At 25.6% G+C, this 16371-nt stretch overlaps 1 protein-coding gene across 2 annotated transcripts in view; it reads left to right on the top strand.

Moving 5' to 3' along the window:
- The window catches only part of LOC122848945, an 81309-nt gene that overhangs the window by 43680 nt on the left and 21258 nt on the right, over window positions 1-16371 (top strand). For both annotated transcript variants that reach the window (XM_044147410.1, XM_044147411.1), the window contains exon 8: window positions 2472-4119. In XM_044147410.1, coding sequence (XP_044003345.1) covers window positions 2472-4119 — 1648 coding nt within the window. The remainder of the gene's footprint in view (window positions 1-2471; window positions 4120-16371) is intronic.

The following is a 16371-nucleotide window of genomic DNA, read 5'->3' as shown; positions in this document are numbered from 1 at the left end:
TTTTCCTCCAAATATTAATATATTGGCTTTATTTTTTTTTTACAATACTAATTTTTTAATTAAATTCAATGGGCGTTATTTTAAATATTGGTCTGGTGACCTGGTCGTGTGGGCAGAGAAAGGGTTCAAAATAAAATTAGAAAGACGAGATGAGAGAAAATAAAGACCAAAGAATGGATTAAAAAAATTAAATAAATAAAATAAATTAAAAAAAAAAAAAAAATTGTTAGACATACAACTCATGTAACCGGTTGGGTGACTCGTTTCATTAAATCGAGTTCTGCGACCATCATTTTATAAATTTTTTTTATCTTATTTTATTCTTGGCTATAAACAGGCGCGGCTTTCTCGCTTCGCCCACTTGTCAATTTTTCTTGTATTTATTTATTTTTTTTTTTTTTCATGCTCTCACAGTTACTCATTCAGGGTTGAATGAAAAATTACTCTTTCATAAGATTATGATAAAGATATTGACACTCGACTCTCGATAATTATATTACATGCAAATTATTACAAAAATATTAAAAATGCAATGAGTATTTTAATAAATTTTATGAAATTATATTTACTCAATTTTTATATTGAAAAATATTTTTTTTTTTTAAATGATAACTTGTGTTTACTCAAGTTTATTAATCAGCTATTAAAAATAAAATTTTTATCTTTACACAATAACCTGATAAATGTGGAATTTTTATTTTTTTAATATTTACTTATCATAGATTAATATTTAAATTAATAAATTTTTTTTTATCAATTTTTTTTATTAATTATTATTATAATTATTAGATATTTTTTTTATTGAGTTGTGTGAATGCGTATTTATGAAATAATGAATATTAAGTGGAGTATATCCAGCTGTTGTTGGAGGGTAAATAATGGAACTTTAAAATAAGAAAAAAAAATAAATAAAACGATACGAAAATAGGTGATTCTTTATACTCAATTTCAATAAATTATTTGTCTTGGAAGTTGGGTTATTTTTTTTTTTTTTTTTCTACTTTATTCTGGCAACTCTCCAAAGAATTCATTCTTATTTTTTTTTAATACGTTTCTCCCTTATAACGATGTTTCAAGTCAACGAAAAACTATTTGGTCTGAGCTATCACCTTCAACTGCTGCCAATCGATCCAAAAAGAGCCCACAGGCTTAAAAAAAGTAAAATAAAAAACTCTAAAAAGAATAAAGTTTATGTTAAAAATAAAAGTTTGACTCACAAAATCTCATGTTACCAATTTATAAAACTTGAATTAGAATTTAATTCTAAACTTTAAAAATTTCGAAACAAGAATCTACGCATTGCAATCATTATTTATATTTTTATTTTTTTTTTCCTTAAGAGATTTCGTCGATTTTTTTCCGAATATGAGAATACTTTGAAATTTATACAGTAGATTATTGAAATACTAATATATTTTATGTAATTTTTTGATAATTGTTTGGAAGCTCGTTATTTTTTTATTAATTTTCAAAGTTGACAACTTTTAACATGGGCTCTCACGGAGAATGCGATTTTTGTCAAAAAAAAGTCCATTTAAATACCAATATCTCTAATCGACAATATGACATCGTGAAAAAAAACTATCGGGTTATAAAATGGAACAAAACAAAACGTATGGAAAAAAAATAAAAGAGATTTGGAGCTTAGTTTTTTTACAATTAATAATTAAAGTATGAAAAAATTGATTTTTATGAGAAATTATTGAAAAATCACTAGAGACCTCTTCCGGATGACTTTTAGAAACACAATATTTCTATGAGTGCGAAAAAGACAAAAAACAGAGGAAACAGATGTTGTCTCACTCTTTGTTTTAAAAAATCGACGAAACCCCTTAAATTAATAAAAATTTAAATGGATATTATATATTTAAAAAAAGACAATTGCTTATTTAAAGAATAATAAATTATAATAAAAATAAATAAAAAAAATGAATACACTTTTTTATTATTTTATTATCTATATACAGTTGCAAGTTATTTTGCTTTATTGAAGGTTTATACGATGGTAGTATATAGAGCTGGTATATAGAAGGGTAAAAAAATATAAAAATAATAAAAAAAAGGGGATGTGAATTGCTTTTGCTTTTGTCCGGGTCTCAGATATATTTATTGAGCCAACGTTACATGAGGAAGAACGAGGGGAAAGAATTTCCAATGCTATCTGTATGTTGCTTTTTTATTTTTCATCCCTTTTTTACTCCTCTCGTTCCCCCTTTTCCCCCTATTATCATCATTTTATTTTTTCTTTTATATAACATGAAAAGCAAAAAAAAAAAACGTCGCACCCTTTATTTTCAGTCTTCTAGTTTATCCGGTCATTGACAAATAAAAAAAAAATGTATAATAAATAAATCTCCCACTCAGCTTCTTGTATAAATGATAAATAATTAATTTTTTAAAAAAGTTTGTTTGTTTGATTGTAATTTGTCTTTGGAATTTATTTACATTGTTGGATTTTTTTTTTGTTACAGATAAGAGCAGCAATACGAGAAGTAATCGTCGTGGTCGTATAAGTGAAGGTAGTGTAAAAGACAAAACAGACGAATCACGTAAAGAAGATCGTGAAAATAAAGGTCCACCAACAAAACCAGGAAACCGTCCACCTCGTCCAGTACTTGAAGAAACAAATAACGCTTCAAGTAGTAGTAGTAAAATTAAAAAAAAAAATTCACTTAAAACAATTGAAGGAAATTCAAGAAGACCTGTTCGTGGTAGAAGAGCAGCAGCAGCATCATCATCATCAACAACAACAACAACATCATCATCCTCTTCGTCATCAACAACAACGACCACAAAGTCAAATCCAAATTGTTCAATAGACGAAGAAAATAAATTAGCATCAAAAGTTAAAGTAAATTCAAGGCTTTCATCAGGTAAATCATCTGATTCTGAAGAAGAGCCTGAAGACGAACAATCAGAACTTGAAGAAAAAGAAAAACAAGAAGAAAAAGATAACGAAAAACAAGAAATAAATGATGATAAAAAAATTATAAATTGTGAATCATTAATTGATGATAGTATAACAGATAATAAATTAAATAATATAATAAAAAAAGATAATAATATATCATCAATATCAGATAATACAAATAATTCATTAATTGAAAATAAAAAAATTGAAAAATCCGAAGAAGAAAGTGAATCAAGAGAACGTGATCGTGAACCAGAACCACCACCTTCATTAATAATTGATGATAATAATAAAAATATTGATAATATAAATAATATTAAAATTGAACTGGATGATAATATAGATAATAAAAAAGCCAACGTACTGGATAGATTAAAAAAATTAGAAGTAGTGGCGGGACATATTAATAATACGTTAATTCAAGAAGAGCAAGATCGTATAAGACACAATGAGAGTCCTATTATATTATCTGAAAGAATAAAACAACAGCCAAGAAATCAACAACATCAACAAGTTCGTTTTGTTAGTGGTCATGGTAGTCATGGTGGTCATTTAGAACCACCAAATTATCAACAAATATATACAACAAATAGTCCAATTAATAATAGTAATAGCAATAGTAATCAATTGTTGGTTGATGTAAGTGATAAAGTTATTAATAGAGATGATACCGGCAGCCACCTCATGGAGGTGGAAGCCGGGACAATTATTGGATCAAATGGAGTACCATGTAGTATCATTGGTATTAATCCAATACCACCAAAATCATCAGTATATGGTGACAGTGGATCAGACAGTGGTATTAGTTCATTAAAAAGTGCTGGTTCTGGTGATGAACGTAGTGGTAGTAGAAGTTCAGCATTAAGTACTGAAGAAATACCATCACCAGCACGTGTTTGGCATGTACAAAGTGTACAACATACATCATTGATGATGGCACATCCTGGTGGTATTGGACAAACAACAACACAAACAATTAATACAACAACATCAGCTGCAGCATCAGCAGCAACAACAACACCACAAGTTGGTTATCAATCATCAACAAGTGGACATCATCAACAACATCATCATCATCATAATAGTAATACTGGTGATATGCTTTGGCGACCACCAAGATATCCACCATTGACACATTCAATGTTAGCACCTGGACAACAATTACCAGATGAATTAATTGAACGTGAAAGACATGAAAGAATTATTCGGTAAGTTTTTATTTTTATATTTATAATTTAACTATGTAAATAATATTGTCATTTCGAATTTCGATAATGGATTTTATATCAATATTTTTTTTTTTTTTGTTGAATAAGACTTGAAATAAGTGTTATTTATTTTTGAGAGGTCATTGGCTCCATTTTGTCTGCCAACTATTAAAATTCATTCTAATGTATTTATTTTTTTAATTTTATTTTTGTCTCTCATATCTTGATAAAATACACTATTTGAATTATTCAATATCCTTTTTATTTTTTTCTTATAAATTTTAATACGTTTAATTTTAGTTTTTTTTTTAAATCATTTAAAATTGCATCATTTATTTATTCCGCTATTTAAAATAAAAAAATATATATTTAATAATTTTCATTATTATTAAATTAAACAGAATAGATTTATTTAAAAAATATATATTTTTCTTGTTGGCTTATCGTGGATGTGCTGAAAGTATTGCGTGATGAAAAAATAAAAAAAGTCTTCCTCGTGTCTCGCATAGCAATAAGTAGGTAATGTTTAACTTGACGGGGATATTTTTTGCAAGGAAGGGAATGTTTCAAGTAGTTTTATTTATTTTTTTTTATTTATACTTTTGGACTTTTGTATGAGTATAGTAACCCGATGAATGGCTGTTGTTTCCGGGCGCCAGCTGCGTGCAAAAATGAATTCTTCATATTTCCGTTTGATTATATTGTCCAAATTTTGAGTTTAAAAAATTTTTCCCTCATATAATAATAATTTTTTAAAAAACTAAAATTCACATTTTACAAGCTAACAATGAATCGTAATTCTTTATAAATTTTTTAAAAAGTTATTTCGATATTCCCAAGATAAACAAACATGAAAAAAAAAAAAAAAATTTTATTTTATTACATATTTCATTAAATATTTATACAAAAATAAAATACAACTGAAGGTCGCATTTTATCAAATTAATTTACACAATATATATTTGTGTTTAAAATTAATTTAAATATAACAATTGCGCAATAATTTAATGATAATACATTGCAACTTGATTGGTAATGGAAAAGGGGGTGATTGAGACAAGAAAATCTTTTATCATTCATGTCACGTCCAGAGAATGGAACTGGACCGGATAGCATCATGTTATAATACCACAACAACTAATCGTATTCCAAACCATTTCCTCTCTATATGTGCATTCTCTCAATTGATATACATTATGTATATATACATTTGTCTTTGTGTTTGTGTGTGGGTGCAATAATCACTTTTAAACTCATTATGCATTTCACGTTTTTAACAAAAATTTATGTATATAATTTCTTGCAAATTGTATGACAAATACCTTTATTAATTTTATCATATTCTTCTTCTTTTTAATTTTAATTTATATTCATATTTTATCCAACAAATTTTTTTTCATTGGAATTTAAACTTTGTTCATTTGATGAATTGACTTCCGCAATCGCATTTGACTCGTTATCTTTTTTTTTTCTTCTTATTTACCACTGTGACCCAATGTACACAGACACACTGTGATAACCCACTGTATTTATTTAAAAAAAGAATTGAATTTTTTATTTTTTTTCTTATTTTTCAAGATTGATTTATATCTAAAGTTGAAATTTTTTTGATAAGATCTTCTTGCGCGATGTTGGTGATATAAATTTAAACGTTAAAAAGATAATTTTTTTTTTGGATAAAATTATTGTTTAATTAATTATTTTATTTATTTAAAGAGATATATGATGAATTAAAATTCAGCTCTATGTTGGTAATCGTGATGAAAATAAATTTTTTTTTTTACGAAAAAAAAATAAATTAAAATAGCAGTATTTAAATGCTGCTGGTTGTGTTTTATTTTTAACTATAAATTTACAAAGTGAAGCCAAGAGTTGGTTATAAATATAATACTGTCATGTGTGGATTTATTTAATAATATATTTTTGTTAATTTTACGTTCAAGACACGTTCAACTTGAGCTCATCATAATCACCTTTTTTATCATCTCAGCTATAATATTGCGTGTTCAAATTAAATTTATATTAAAGTATTTTTTATACCACACAATAAAACCTCGACCTATCTTATAAAATTCACATCATATTTTCCATTCAATTTTCATAAAAAAAATATATTCTTTTAGTAATATCCAGGTGCTTTTCTTGTTGTAATATTGCTTTTATTTTTTTTTATTCTTTCATACAGTGTACATGAAATTTTTGCATGGCAAAACGACGGTTTGTAAGAATTATTAATTTACTGTGCTGTCGCACCTGTCAGGGGACACCTGGCGAATAAGAATGTCAAGTGGTTTTTTTTTAAATTCAAACAACCAAATGAAAAAATAATAATTTAATTTTTTAAATACAAAGGGTTTTTTAAATAATTAAAAAAAATTTCATAAAAGTACTTTAAATATAAATTTATTTTTTTTAATTTTTATTTCTATCGAAATTTCGAAATATTTTTCGAATAAATTTCTCGGTAATATCCTCGCGTATTTCAACTTAACGACCACAATTTTTATACAATCTTTTTCGCAAAAAAAATATATAAAAATTTTCACAGAAAACCATGAAACATATTAATAAAATTTAAATAAATATACAAAAGTAAATATGCACAGTACATAACAAGCCATACATAATTCTCGGTATAATGATTTTAATTATTATTTAATTTTAGTATAACAATGTGTTGTAACTTGTATATGCGCGTTTAGGTAATTTTTTATTTCGTAATTTATTGATTATAATCAAGTAAAAATAATTAAAAATAAACACAATTTGATATAATTATGTTTTAAAAAAAAAATAAATAAGAAGCTTGACCTAGTTTTATTTTAATTTGTCTTGTATATAATTTTTTATTCAAGATTTATTGATGCAGGTAATCAGTTAAGTATTTGTAATTCCGGGGAGGATATTTATTTATTTTTTATTTATTTATATTATTGTATATGTGTGGTTTACAGACTTTGAAATTTAGTTGCATTTGTGTTATATTGCCAAGGCACACACCAGAGAAACCATGTACAACATGAGCCGTAAATATCAACCCACGCATCTGTGAAACTGTGGGGGCACATGTGCGAATTATGGCGACCATTCCACCATCTCTCTTAAATTTTTTTTTTTTTTTTTTTTATCTTCAACAACGAGTACCGTTGCATACAAATTCACTGATTTTCATCGTCTATTATTTTAATTGGCATCTGTCAAGTTTTAAATAAATAGACACTAGTTATTTCACTTTTTTTTTTTTTCTTTTTCTATATTTATTTATTTATACTGTATATAACAAGTTAAATTTATATATAATTTTTTTTTTTACAATAAAATTTACAGTTTATTTAATAAATAATTATAATATTTTATTATTTTTTTTAACATGTTTGTTTATTTTTTGAGCTACAGCCAATTTATATTAAATATTTTTAAATTAGTTGACTGACCTATATTATTTTAATTATATATTTATTTTGACTTTAAAATTTTCCGGAAATATGACGAAATTATATTACTAATTTTGGTGGTTTTAAATATTTTTTTTCTTTATTATTATTTTAATAAAACACAGCTGTGTTTTAATTTTTTTTAATATTTTTAAATTGATTTTAAAGCAATAATATTTATGCGGGTAAAAGAATCTTGACCTTAGGCATCATTCAATGAGGGCTGTCAACTAAATACAAAATAATTATTTCGATTTAAAAAAAAAGTTCCATTTTTCTATAAACAGTCTAATTAGCTTCCATCCTTTCTCTCCCAACAAATGCAGCTATATTAAAAATAAAATTTACTACATTAAAATGTTTTTTTTCTAGACAAAAAAAATTACAATAACTTGACAATAATTTTTTTTGATATAAGGTCAATAGCCAGTTTGTCATTGACCTGATATTACGTTGCTGAATAAAATCCCAAAACAAAAAAAAATACCATTTATTAGTGTTGGATGAAATATTTAAGATTGAGTAAATAATTGTCAGTGGCAAAAGCACCTGGTGTCCTTGATCCAATCTGGTTCCAAGTGGCTCATAAAAACTCGCTAATAATATATAAAAATAATAAATAATCATCATTAATATACAATTTTTACGTCCAGACATTATTGCCATAAACCATCAAAGGTCAAAAACAACTCTCAATTTTTCTTTAATTATATCTCATTTTTTAATATATTTCAATATTAAAAAATGCATTTACAATTATTATAGCCTTGCACTTTGGATCCTTCCGCTTTTCTTTATTTTATTTTTCATATTATTAACAACGCCGGATACATATAGTTATGCGTTACACATATAAAGTCTTGTGTAAAAACTGCATAATACATAACCAGAAGAAGGTGGGCTTATAAATATGGTACCTGAACTTGTCAAACCGGTTTTATCTGGTTTTATTTTTTTATATTTTCGTAAGACTTGTTTTCTTTTTCAATCTTTGTGTATTATTTTTACTGTTTATTTATTTATTTTACCTGTATGGGGATTGGTTGGCCCTGTTGAACGACCACCAGACTTGATAATGTTGCCTCTATATACTATACCCAGTGGAGGTCAACCAATATATTCAACTCATATTATAAATTTAACATAACTTTCTATGATATTAACCAATATATTATCTTGATATATACAAATCACAACTTGTTTTTTAGCATCATCATTTTAAATTTCTAATATAACTTGTTTCGTTTTTCTATCACAAATTATCGAAATATTTGACCTGAAAAAAAAAAGGAAATAAAATAAATTAAATTCATTAGTTAATAAAAAATTATTTACTTCAAAAAAGAAATACATATTAGCTTAACAAAAAGCAAGAAATTATAGTTACCGAGTCATGTGATCCTGACCTTTTCTCTGATGATGAGTCAGGATGTTAGCTGACATAAGTTGATAAAAAAAAAAAAAAAAACTTTATGAATATTTTTGCAGACTCATCGAGGTCATACGTGAGTGTAAAATTGAAATATTATTCTGGCTCAATTTCATCGTTTTTAATAGTTGCACATTAACGTAATAATATTTGAAAAAAAAATATGAATTAATAGTAAAACATTCTCGAGCATTGTCTCATAGAAACAAAATAATTTCTATTATTTCCACATGATTCTCATTATAAATATATTTGCATTATGATGGTATATAATTTATGATGAATATTTGAAAAAGCATAGTCCAAACAGACGAATGAAATTTTAGACAGGAAGTATTATAATTTAATTTACAAATCATAAGCATCATTCAACTATTGATTTCGATATTTTTAGCACGCTCACTCATACACTAAGCTGGCTATAAAAAATTTTTTTTTTTATTTATCAAACAGACAGGTGAAGAGACACATTAATAAAATTTATACATTACTTTCCAATATAACAAGAACCATCAATTTTCTCAAATTTTTGCAATATCAAATTGTTTTTTTTTTTAAATAAATTTTTTAAATACGAAACAAGGATACATGAAAAACCTGTATTTTAAATTCTCATGTAAAGTAAAAGAGGACGAAAGAAATCGAACCTGTTTAAAGATTTTTTTTTATATTTTTTGAATGTGTTGCTCAAGGCCAGCTGTGGCACACAGAGCAGCTGAAATAAACTGTAGCTGAGCATACACAATATAAGCGACGACGAGATGAAGAAGAAGAAGAAAAAAAATTGATATAAAAAAAAAAAAAAGAGAAATAGTAGAGTGAAAGGGCTGTAGTTGGGGGTGATGAGGAATAAAAAAAAATAAAAAAAAAAGGTGGATGGGGCATGGTTGATGGGCAATGTACTCTTGGCAAAAGACCCGGGCGTCTACCCCTCTTGAAAGGTTACCCTCGAGGGGATCGGCATACTGACGTGACGCATTCCAGGGACGAGTCGAGAATCACGTGTTTCTCTCGAATATTACATATATTTTTTTTTATTTTTTTTTTTACCCTCGAATGATGATCCTTGGGATCGTTTTTCGGATGCTGTCTGTACCTGCTTCACCAGATGTGTGCATGTTTCGAAAAAATTATAGAAACATTTTGGTTTTTTTCCTCAAGATTTCTATCAATTCAAAGTTAAATTTAATTTTGTCAATTGAAATTTTTAATAGAGTGCTATTATATGTTTTAAATCTAGTATTTTTGCTTTTTTTTTTTTTGATAATTTAGTTAATTTTCATGCTATTTTTATGGATTTGTTAATTTAGTTTTTTAATGATCAATAATTGGTGGATTTGAACCCATTGAACCCATTGAGACACGAGATATAATAATTTATTTTTAATTCATTTGTATTGGGTAGTCGATAAACTGCTACATTTATTGATCATCTATTTTAAAAATTTTTAAATAAATTGATAACTCTGCTGTTGACAAAATTTTATTAAAGCCCGAGATGGAAAATTATTTTAGAAATTAACTGTACAGCTTGCTGCCAGTCTTCATATTAATTTTAATGAAATTATAATACTCAAAAATACATTTTATAATTATTTTCCTCTTTAAAAAATTAAATCCTTTCATTATTTTTAACTTACAAAGTTGAAAAAACAATATTCTATTCGTCATCTCAATCGAAATCTGTAGTAATAACTTGTTGCTAAGAAAAATTTCTAGAGCTTAAAAAATATTTTGCAAGCTAATTAAAAATGAAAATTTACATATTTTTTGCTTTGAATTAATAAGCATTTGTGAGACAATAAAACTAGGTCTCATATTTAAACATCGGGTCGATGCCACTTTAAATCGATATATACTTTTATTCAAACGAAAAAAACTGGCCTTCTTTAATTCACTGTACTTTAGTAACCTGTTCTATAGCCACAACAACTTTATGACTCATTCAATTTATTGTATTAAAAAAAATACCAATATTTAATTCACAATAATTAAAATAAATATACACATCTTAAATTAATTTTAAATATTTTTTCGATTTGTCAATTTAACATTGATAATAATAAATTTTACGATAACCCAAATGACTTTATATATATATTTACTCATAAATATTTTTTTGCTGACTCGTAGACAATGATAACAGCAATCCATATAAAAGCAACAAAAATAACAATATATCTTATCGTTATTTTACATAAAAAAATTGTAATATAATACGACTTAACTTGAATATGATATATTTTTAACTTAAACCACAAAATGATATATAAATTGCATTAGTTGATAAATCCTCTGTTGAATTTCATCGTAAAAAAAAAAAATAAACCAAACAATTAAAATTAAATTTAAAAAACCAACAATGAATATACATTTGATGTTCATTTAATTAACGATCCATCTCGGTATTTGGCTTGCAGACAATGTGATGTCAAAGTGCAACTACTACCTATCATCCGCATTGTCTAGTAGTGATCACAAGCAATATATATATACATTGTAGTTTAATTTGCGTGTGTGTGGGGAGGGGGATTGAAGAGGGTAAAAGGAGTTTAGGTAGGTACAGGTATATAGATATGTAATCGAGTTGTTTCAGCCGGTTACTCGTGCACACAACACATTGATGCTGTTGCTGATGATGATGGTGATGGTGGTGGTGCTGCGCGACGATAGAAACGCGGAGGCCTTTGACCTCCTCTTCCTCCTTCTCTTTTTCTTCTTATTATTTTTTTTTTTTTCTTCTTCATCATCTCCCCTGTCGACTCTACTCGCTTTTATCCTCCTCAATTTTTATTTTATTTTATTTCTCCTCTCTTCAATGTATATATATCTGATTCAACTCGACTTTTTATCCCCCACCAATAATGTAATCGTTGTCGGGATCCACCGACGCTTCGACCTGCATTCATCGACAATATATATATATTTTTATACAAAATGATACATATATATATCGTCGTCGTTCACCAAGTCTATTATATGGCCTCCTATACGTGCTAGACACTCGATATCACGACTCTCAACGAGTCACTTTTTTTATTATTTATTGCTGTTTTTTTTTATTGGAATTTTATTTTTATATTGTGTTTTTTTTTTTTTTTTTATATTGATTTTTAAAAGTTTATTTGTTTGTTTGTTTTTTAAATTTATTAGTTTTTTTTTTCATATAAAATGATAAATTTTATTGTCTCATTTTGTGAGTTAAGTGGAGGTTATATACAAAGTAAATATTATCATATTCAAAATGGTTGAAAAGCACATATGACCTCGGTAAATTATTTAAGAATCCAGTGTATTGAAAATGATGTTTTTTTATTTAAAATCTTTTTATTTGGACCAAGTGTAAAACTTGTTTTTATGCCATTACCAAAAACACTAATTGTATTTTTTTTTTAAATTTATTTATATATATAAATAAACCAATAACATTTTTTAAAATAATGGATATCTACATTAGTCTAGATCGATGAATCAACGAGTATTAAAATTTTGTATTTATCACTTATTGACTGCAGTCCTTGGAGTAATGATTGGCTTGGTCCAAAATTTTTCCAAGTGATTAATTGTAAAAATATCTGAAAAATAAATAAATTAATAATAATTAAAAATTAAATAAAATTTTCTATTGTAAATATATAATATTTTAAAGATTTGAACTCACGGAAGCCAATGAATCTTGCATATAAGTGGAGATGATTTTGATGTGATGAAAAATTATTGTGTTGTTATTTCATTACTTTCCTCGAGTCGTGGTTCACTGGCCAATTTCATTGAATTATCAAAATCTTTCATCATGGAATTATTAAATTTTTTATCATCATTATTATTATTATTATCATCATCAAGATCATCATCTTGATGACCATCAAGTTCAATAGTTTCATCAAGCCAACATACTAATTCTTCTTCATAATCATTATCATCATCATTATGATTATGATCATCATTATCATTACGACAACATTCAGTAACTTGTATAACAAGCTTGTCTGCATCACCATAATCATCACCATCCATGTCAATATCAGCAGCAACATTATCATCTTGAGACGTGTTGTTTCCTGCATGGAGCTATAAGAAAAAATTATTTTATTATTTAATTTATAAAGCTTTCTTATTTTTTTCTTAAATGTAAAATTAATAAATAATAACAAGAGTTCACTATATCCATAGATAAGGTACTTTAAAACTTACTTTTTGTAAAATTGAAACAGCTTGCCAATCTTTTGGACTGAAACCAGTCTCCATATTCATCTGATCACTTGAATAAGTCTTCATTGTTTTATTATTATTTTTATTAATTTTAAGTACTAAATTTCAAAAATTTGATGGAAAACGCTTGTTAAACAATAATAAATTTATATAATTTGTAAATTTAAGTTGTAACTAGTTGCAACCTGTTCCAACCACGTGCATCCAGATGATCCAAATGGTTCACAATCACAACTTTCTGCATGTCTCATCACTCGTGTGCAGAGATGTGCATATATGTAACACGATGTTTTAAACATCCTTAGTTTTATCCATTTGTATAAAACATCTCCCTCTAGCGGCAAATTTAAAACTACCATCAAACCAAAATAAATTACAAGCTTGCTGAATTATGCAGTATAATTACGGCAAAAAGCTAAGGAATTAATGTAAAATACGAAGGAAAAAATGTAGATAAGAAATAAATGTAGATATATTTAGAGTATGTTTTACTTTTGAGTAGACGAGATGGTGTCAATAGCAATATAACGTCCATTTAATTTTTTTATTAAACATTTTTTTTTTTTTTTTATATATTGCTCGAAGGCAAATCGATATATTTATAACTGACGAGACTTTTCATGCTATCTTGGTTATTTGTATTATCAATTTTTATGTTTTTTATTTTTGTATATTTTTATTTTTTTTATTGATAAATCATTGTTATCTATTTGTTATCACTGATTGGAATTATAAACGAGTCATTGTTCCGAATTTTTGTTGAAAAATTTGTCTAATATTTTTCATAAATAGAAAACGTTAACGTTTTAAAAATTTTTCATATTTTTAGATTTTTATATAATTATTATTATTTATTTAAAAATAAATTATTTATAGATTTAATATTTTTTTTTGTATTTAACGTTTTCATGTTGTGCATGCTCCAAAAATTTAATCTGTCTTTTAAAAATTCAGGTTTTTAAAACTTGTTTTTTTTTTTTATTTTTCGATGTCACATTTTGTAATGCCCATTTGTTGTTTCAATTTTTCTTTTTCATTTTAATATTTTTTATAGTACTGGTTTTTTTTTTAAAGTAATTTATTTATTTCATATAAATTTTTGAATATTTAAATTGATAAAATTATAATTTTTTTTTTTCTTGACAATGCAAAGAACTTGTGATAAATTTAAAATTAAATTTAGATTTTTAAATTTTTCAAAAATACTTTTATCATTTATAATTAAATTTAAAAATGAAAAATTTCATCTGGTTTTTTTTCTCTTTATGAGAACCATTTGATTGTATTTTTATTTTCTTGGATTTATTTTTTTTTTTTAATTAAAAATTTACTTTTATAATTTTTTCACAATTAATTTATCAAAAATATATTTTCTTTCGATTATCCAATCACCGTGATATGCATATTTAAATATATTCTGATGGTTTTATAATTAATTTCTTACAATTTATAATATCGAACACTTAATTATGCATTCATATCCAATTTATTTGTTAATTTTTGCTGACAATATGTTAGTAATTATCTCGACGAAATTCGTTTGAAAAAAAATTACAAATCAATCAATTTATATTGTTCAAAATATTAGTCAACACATGACAATTTCAGTCAATTATTATTATACAAAAAAGTAATAATAATTTTAAATTAATCAAGTTTAAATTTTACATAATCATCGTTGTTTTTTATTGGCCAAAATAATCGATACATTTGACCGATATAAACGCCAATAATAAAACTTGAAAAAAAAAAATTAAAAAACGATCAGTTAAATAAATAAAAATGAGCGTGTTAAGTAAATGTATATAAATTATAATAATAAACATCATGATATACACTTTCCGGTTTTTCAATGACCTTCAGTTTAAGACTTGCGTTTATATTTTCTAGCTGTGTATAAATTATAAATAAGTAAAAAAGTTTGTCAGACAAGTTGTTTAACGTTCAACTAGTCATTATGATTATTATGATAAATAAAATCAATAAATCAATTCTTGGAATGCAAAATATTTATAATCATCCATGTCAAAGCTCTTGTGAGTTAAATCCATGTGGACATTAATCACCCATCACGATAGCCAATAATCCTTCTCGACACAATGCGACTGACTCGACTTAAATTCAGGCATTTTTCTTTTTCGAAAAAAAAAATAGAAAAATAAAATGAGAATTTACTTGGAAAAAAATATAAATTCAATGAAAATATATTAAATGAATTTATTATTTAATATTGATATTAAATTTTTTTTTTTTATTATTAATTTAATCATTAATTTTGGTGAAAATATTTTCCCGGTTTTGTATATTTTTTTTGTTATAATATTCCATTAAAATTCCTGCTTCAAAAATTCACTCAGTCTGCAAAAATACATAGAAATATATTTACCCAGTGAAATTAATTTTGAAATAATATGAAAAATTTTAATTTGTTAGTTGAATAAAAATTCACAAATTAATAGACAAAGTAATTATATTATTTTGTCAAAAAAAAATCCAGAAAAATAATTCTATTGTTTTCCATGAAAAAAAAGTTGTTTTAAATTGAAAAAAAAATGATTTTACAACTATTTTTAAATGAAAAAGTAAAAAAAAAAAAAATTAACCAAGTGCTTTTTCAATTGTCGCTTTTATTATAACGTATATAATACGGATCGATAGATATACGCATGGCAAAATACCCCTCCAGTTTCTATTCCCGACCTGCCCAGGAATCTGCAATGTTGGAAAAGGAGGGTTAACACAAACACAAGCATACTTAACTTTTATATAACATATATATCAATATGTGTACATAGAGAGACAAAGTAGAACGCAAACTCCCACGTTGTGCGCCGAGATTAAACTGTCACCGCGGGTGATACACACCAAACGAAAGCACAAAATACCATCCAACTTTAATACACACACACGCACTTGTATTATACACACAAATGTATTTTATATCCCCTGCTGCGCCATCGTATTATTTTCCCTGTCTCTCTAATAATAACAACAACAACAATAAAACAATGGAAAATAAAAAAATTAGAAAAAAAAAAAAAAACTTTCAAGTTGAGTAGTTTCTCATTATGCAATGAATTAACGGGTTATTGCTCTGAAATAATTTTAAGATATTTACAATAAAAATGATAATAAAAAACTGGATTAATTAAAAAAAAAATCATGTAAATAAATTTT

The sequence above is a fragment of the Aphidius gifuensis genome, linkage group LG2, assembly GCF_014905175.1.
Source record: "Aphidius gifuensis isolate YNYX2018 linkage group LG2, ASM1490517v1, whole genome shotgun sequence".
In the NCBI taxonomy this organism is placed as follows: Eukaryota; Metazoa; Arthropoda; class Insecta; order Hymenoptera; family Braconidae; genus Aphidius; species Aphidius gifuensis.
This window is presented reverse-complemented; position numbering and strand designations above follow the sequence as displayed.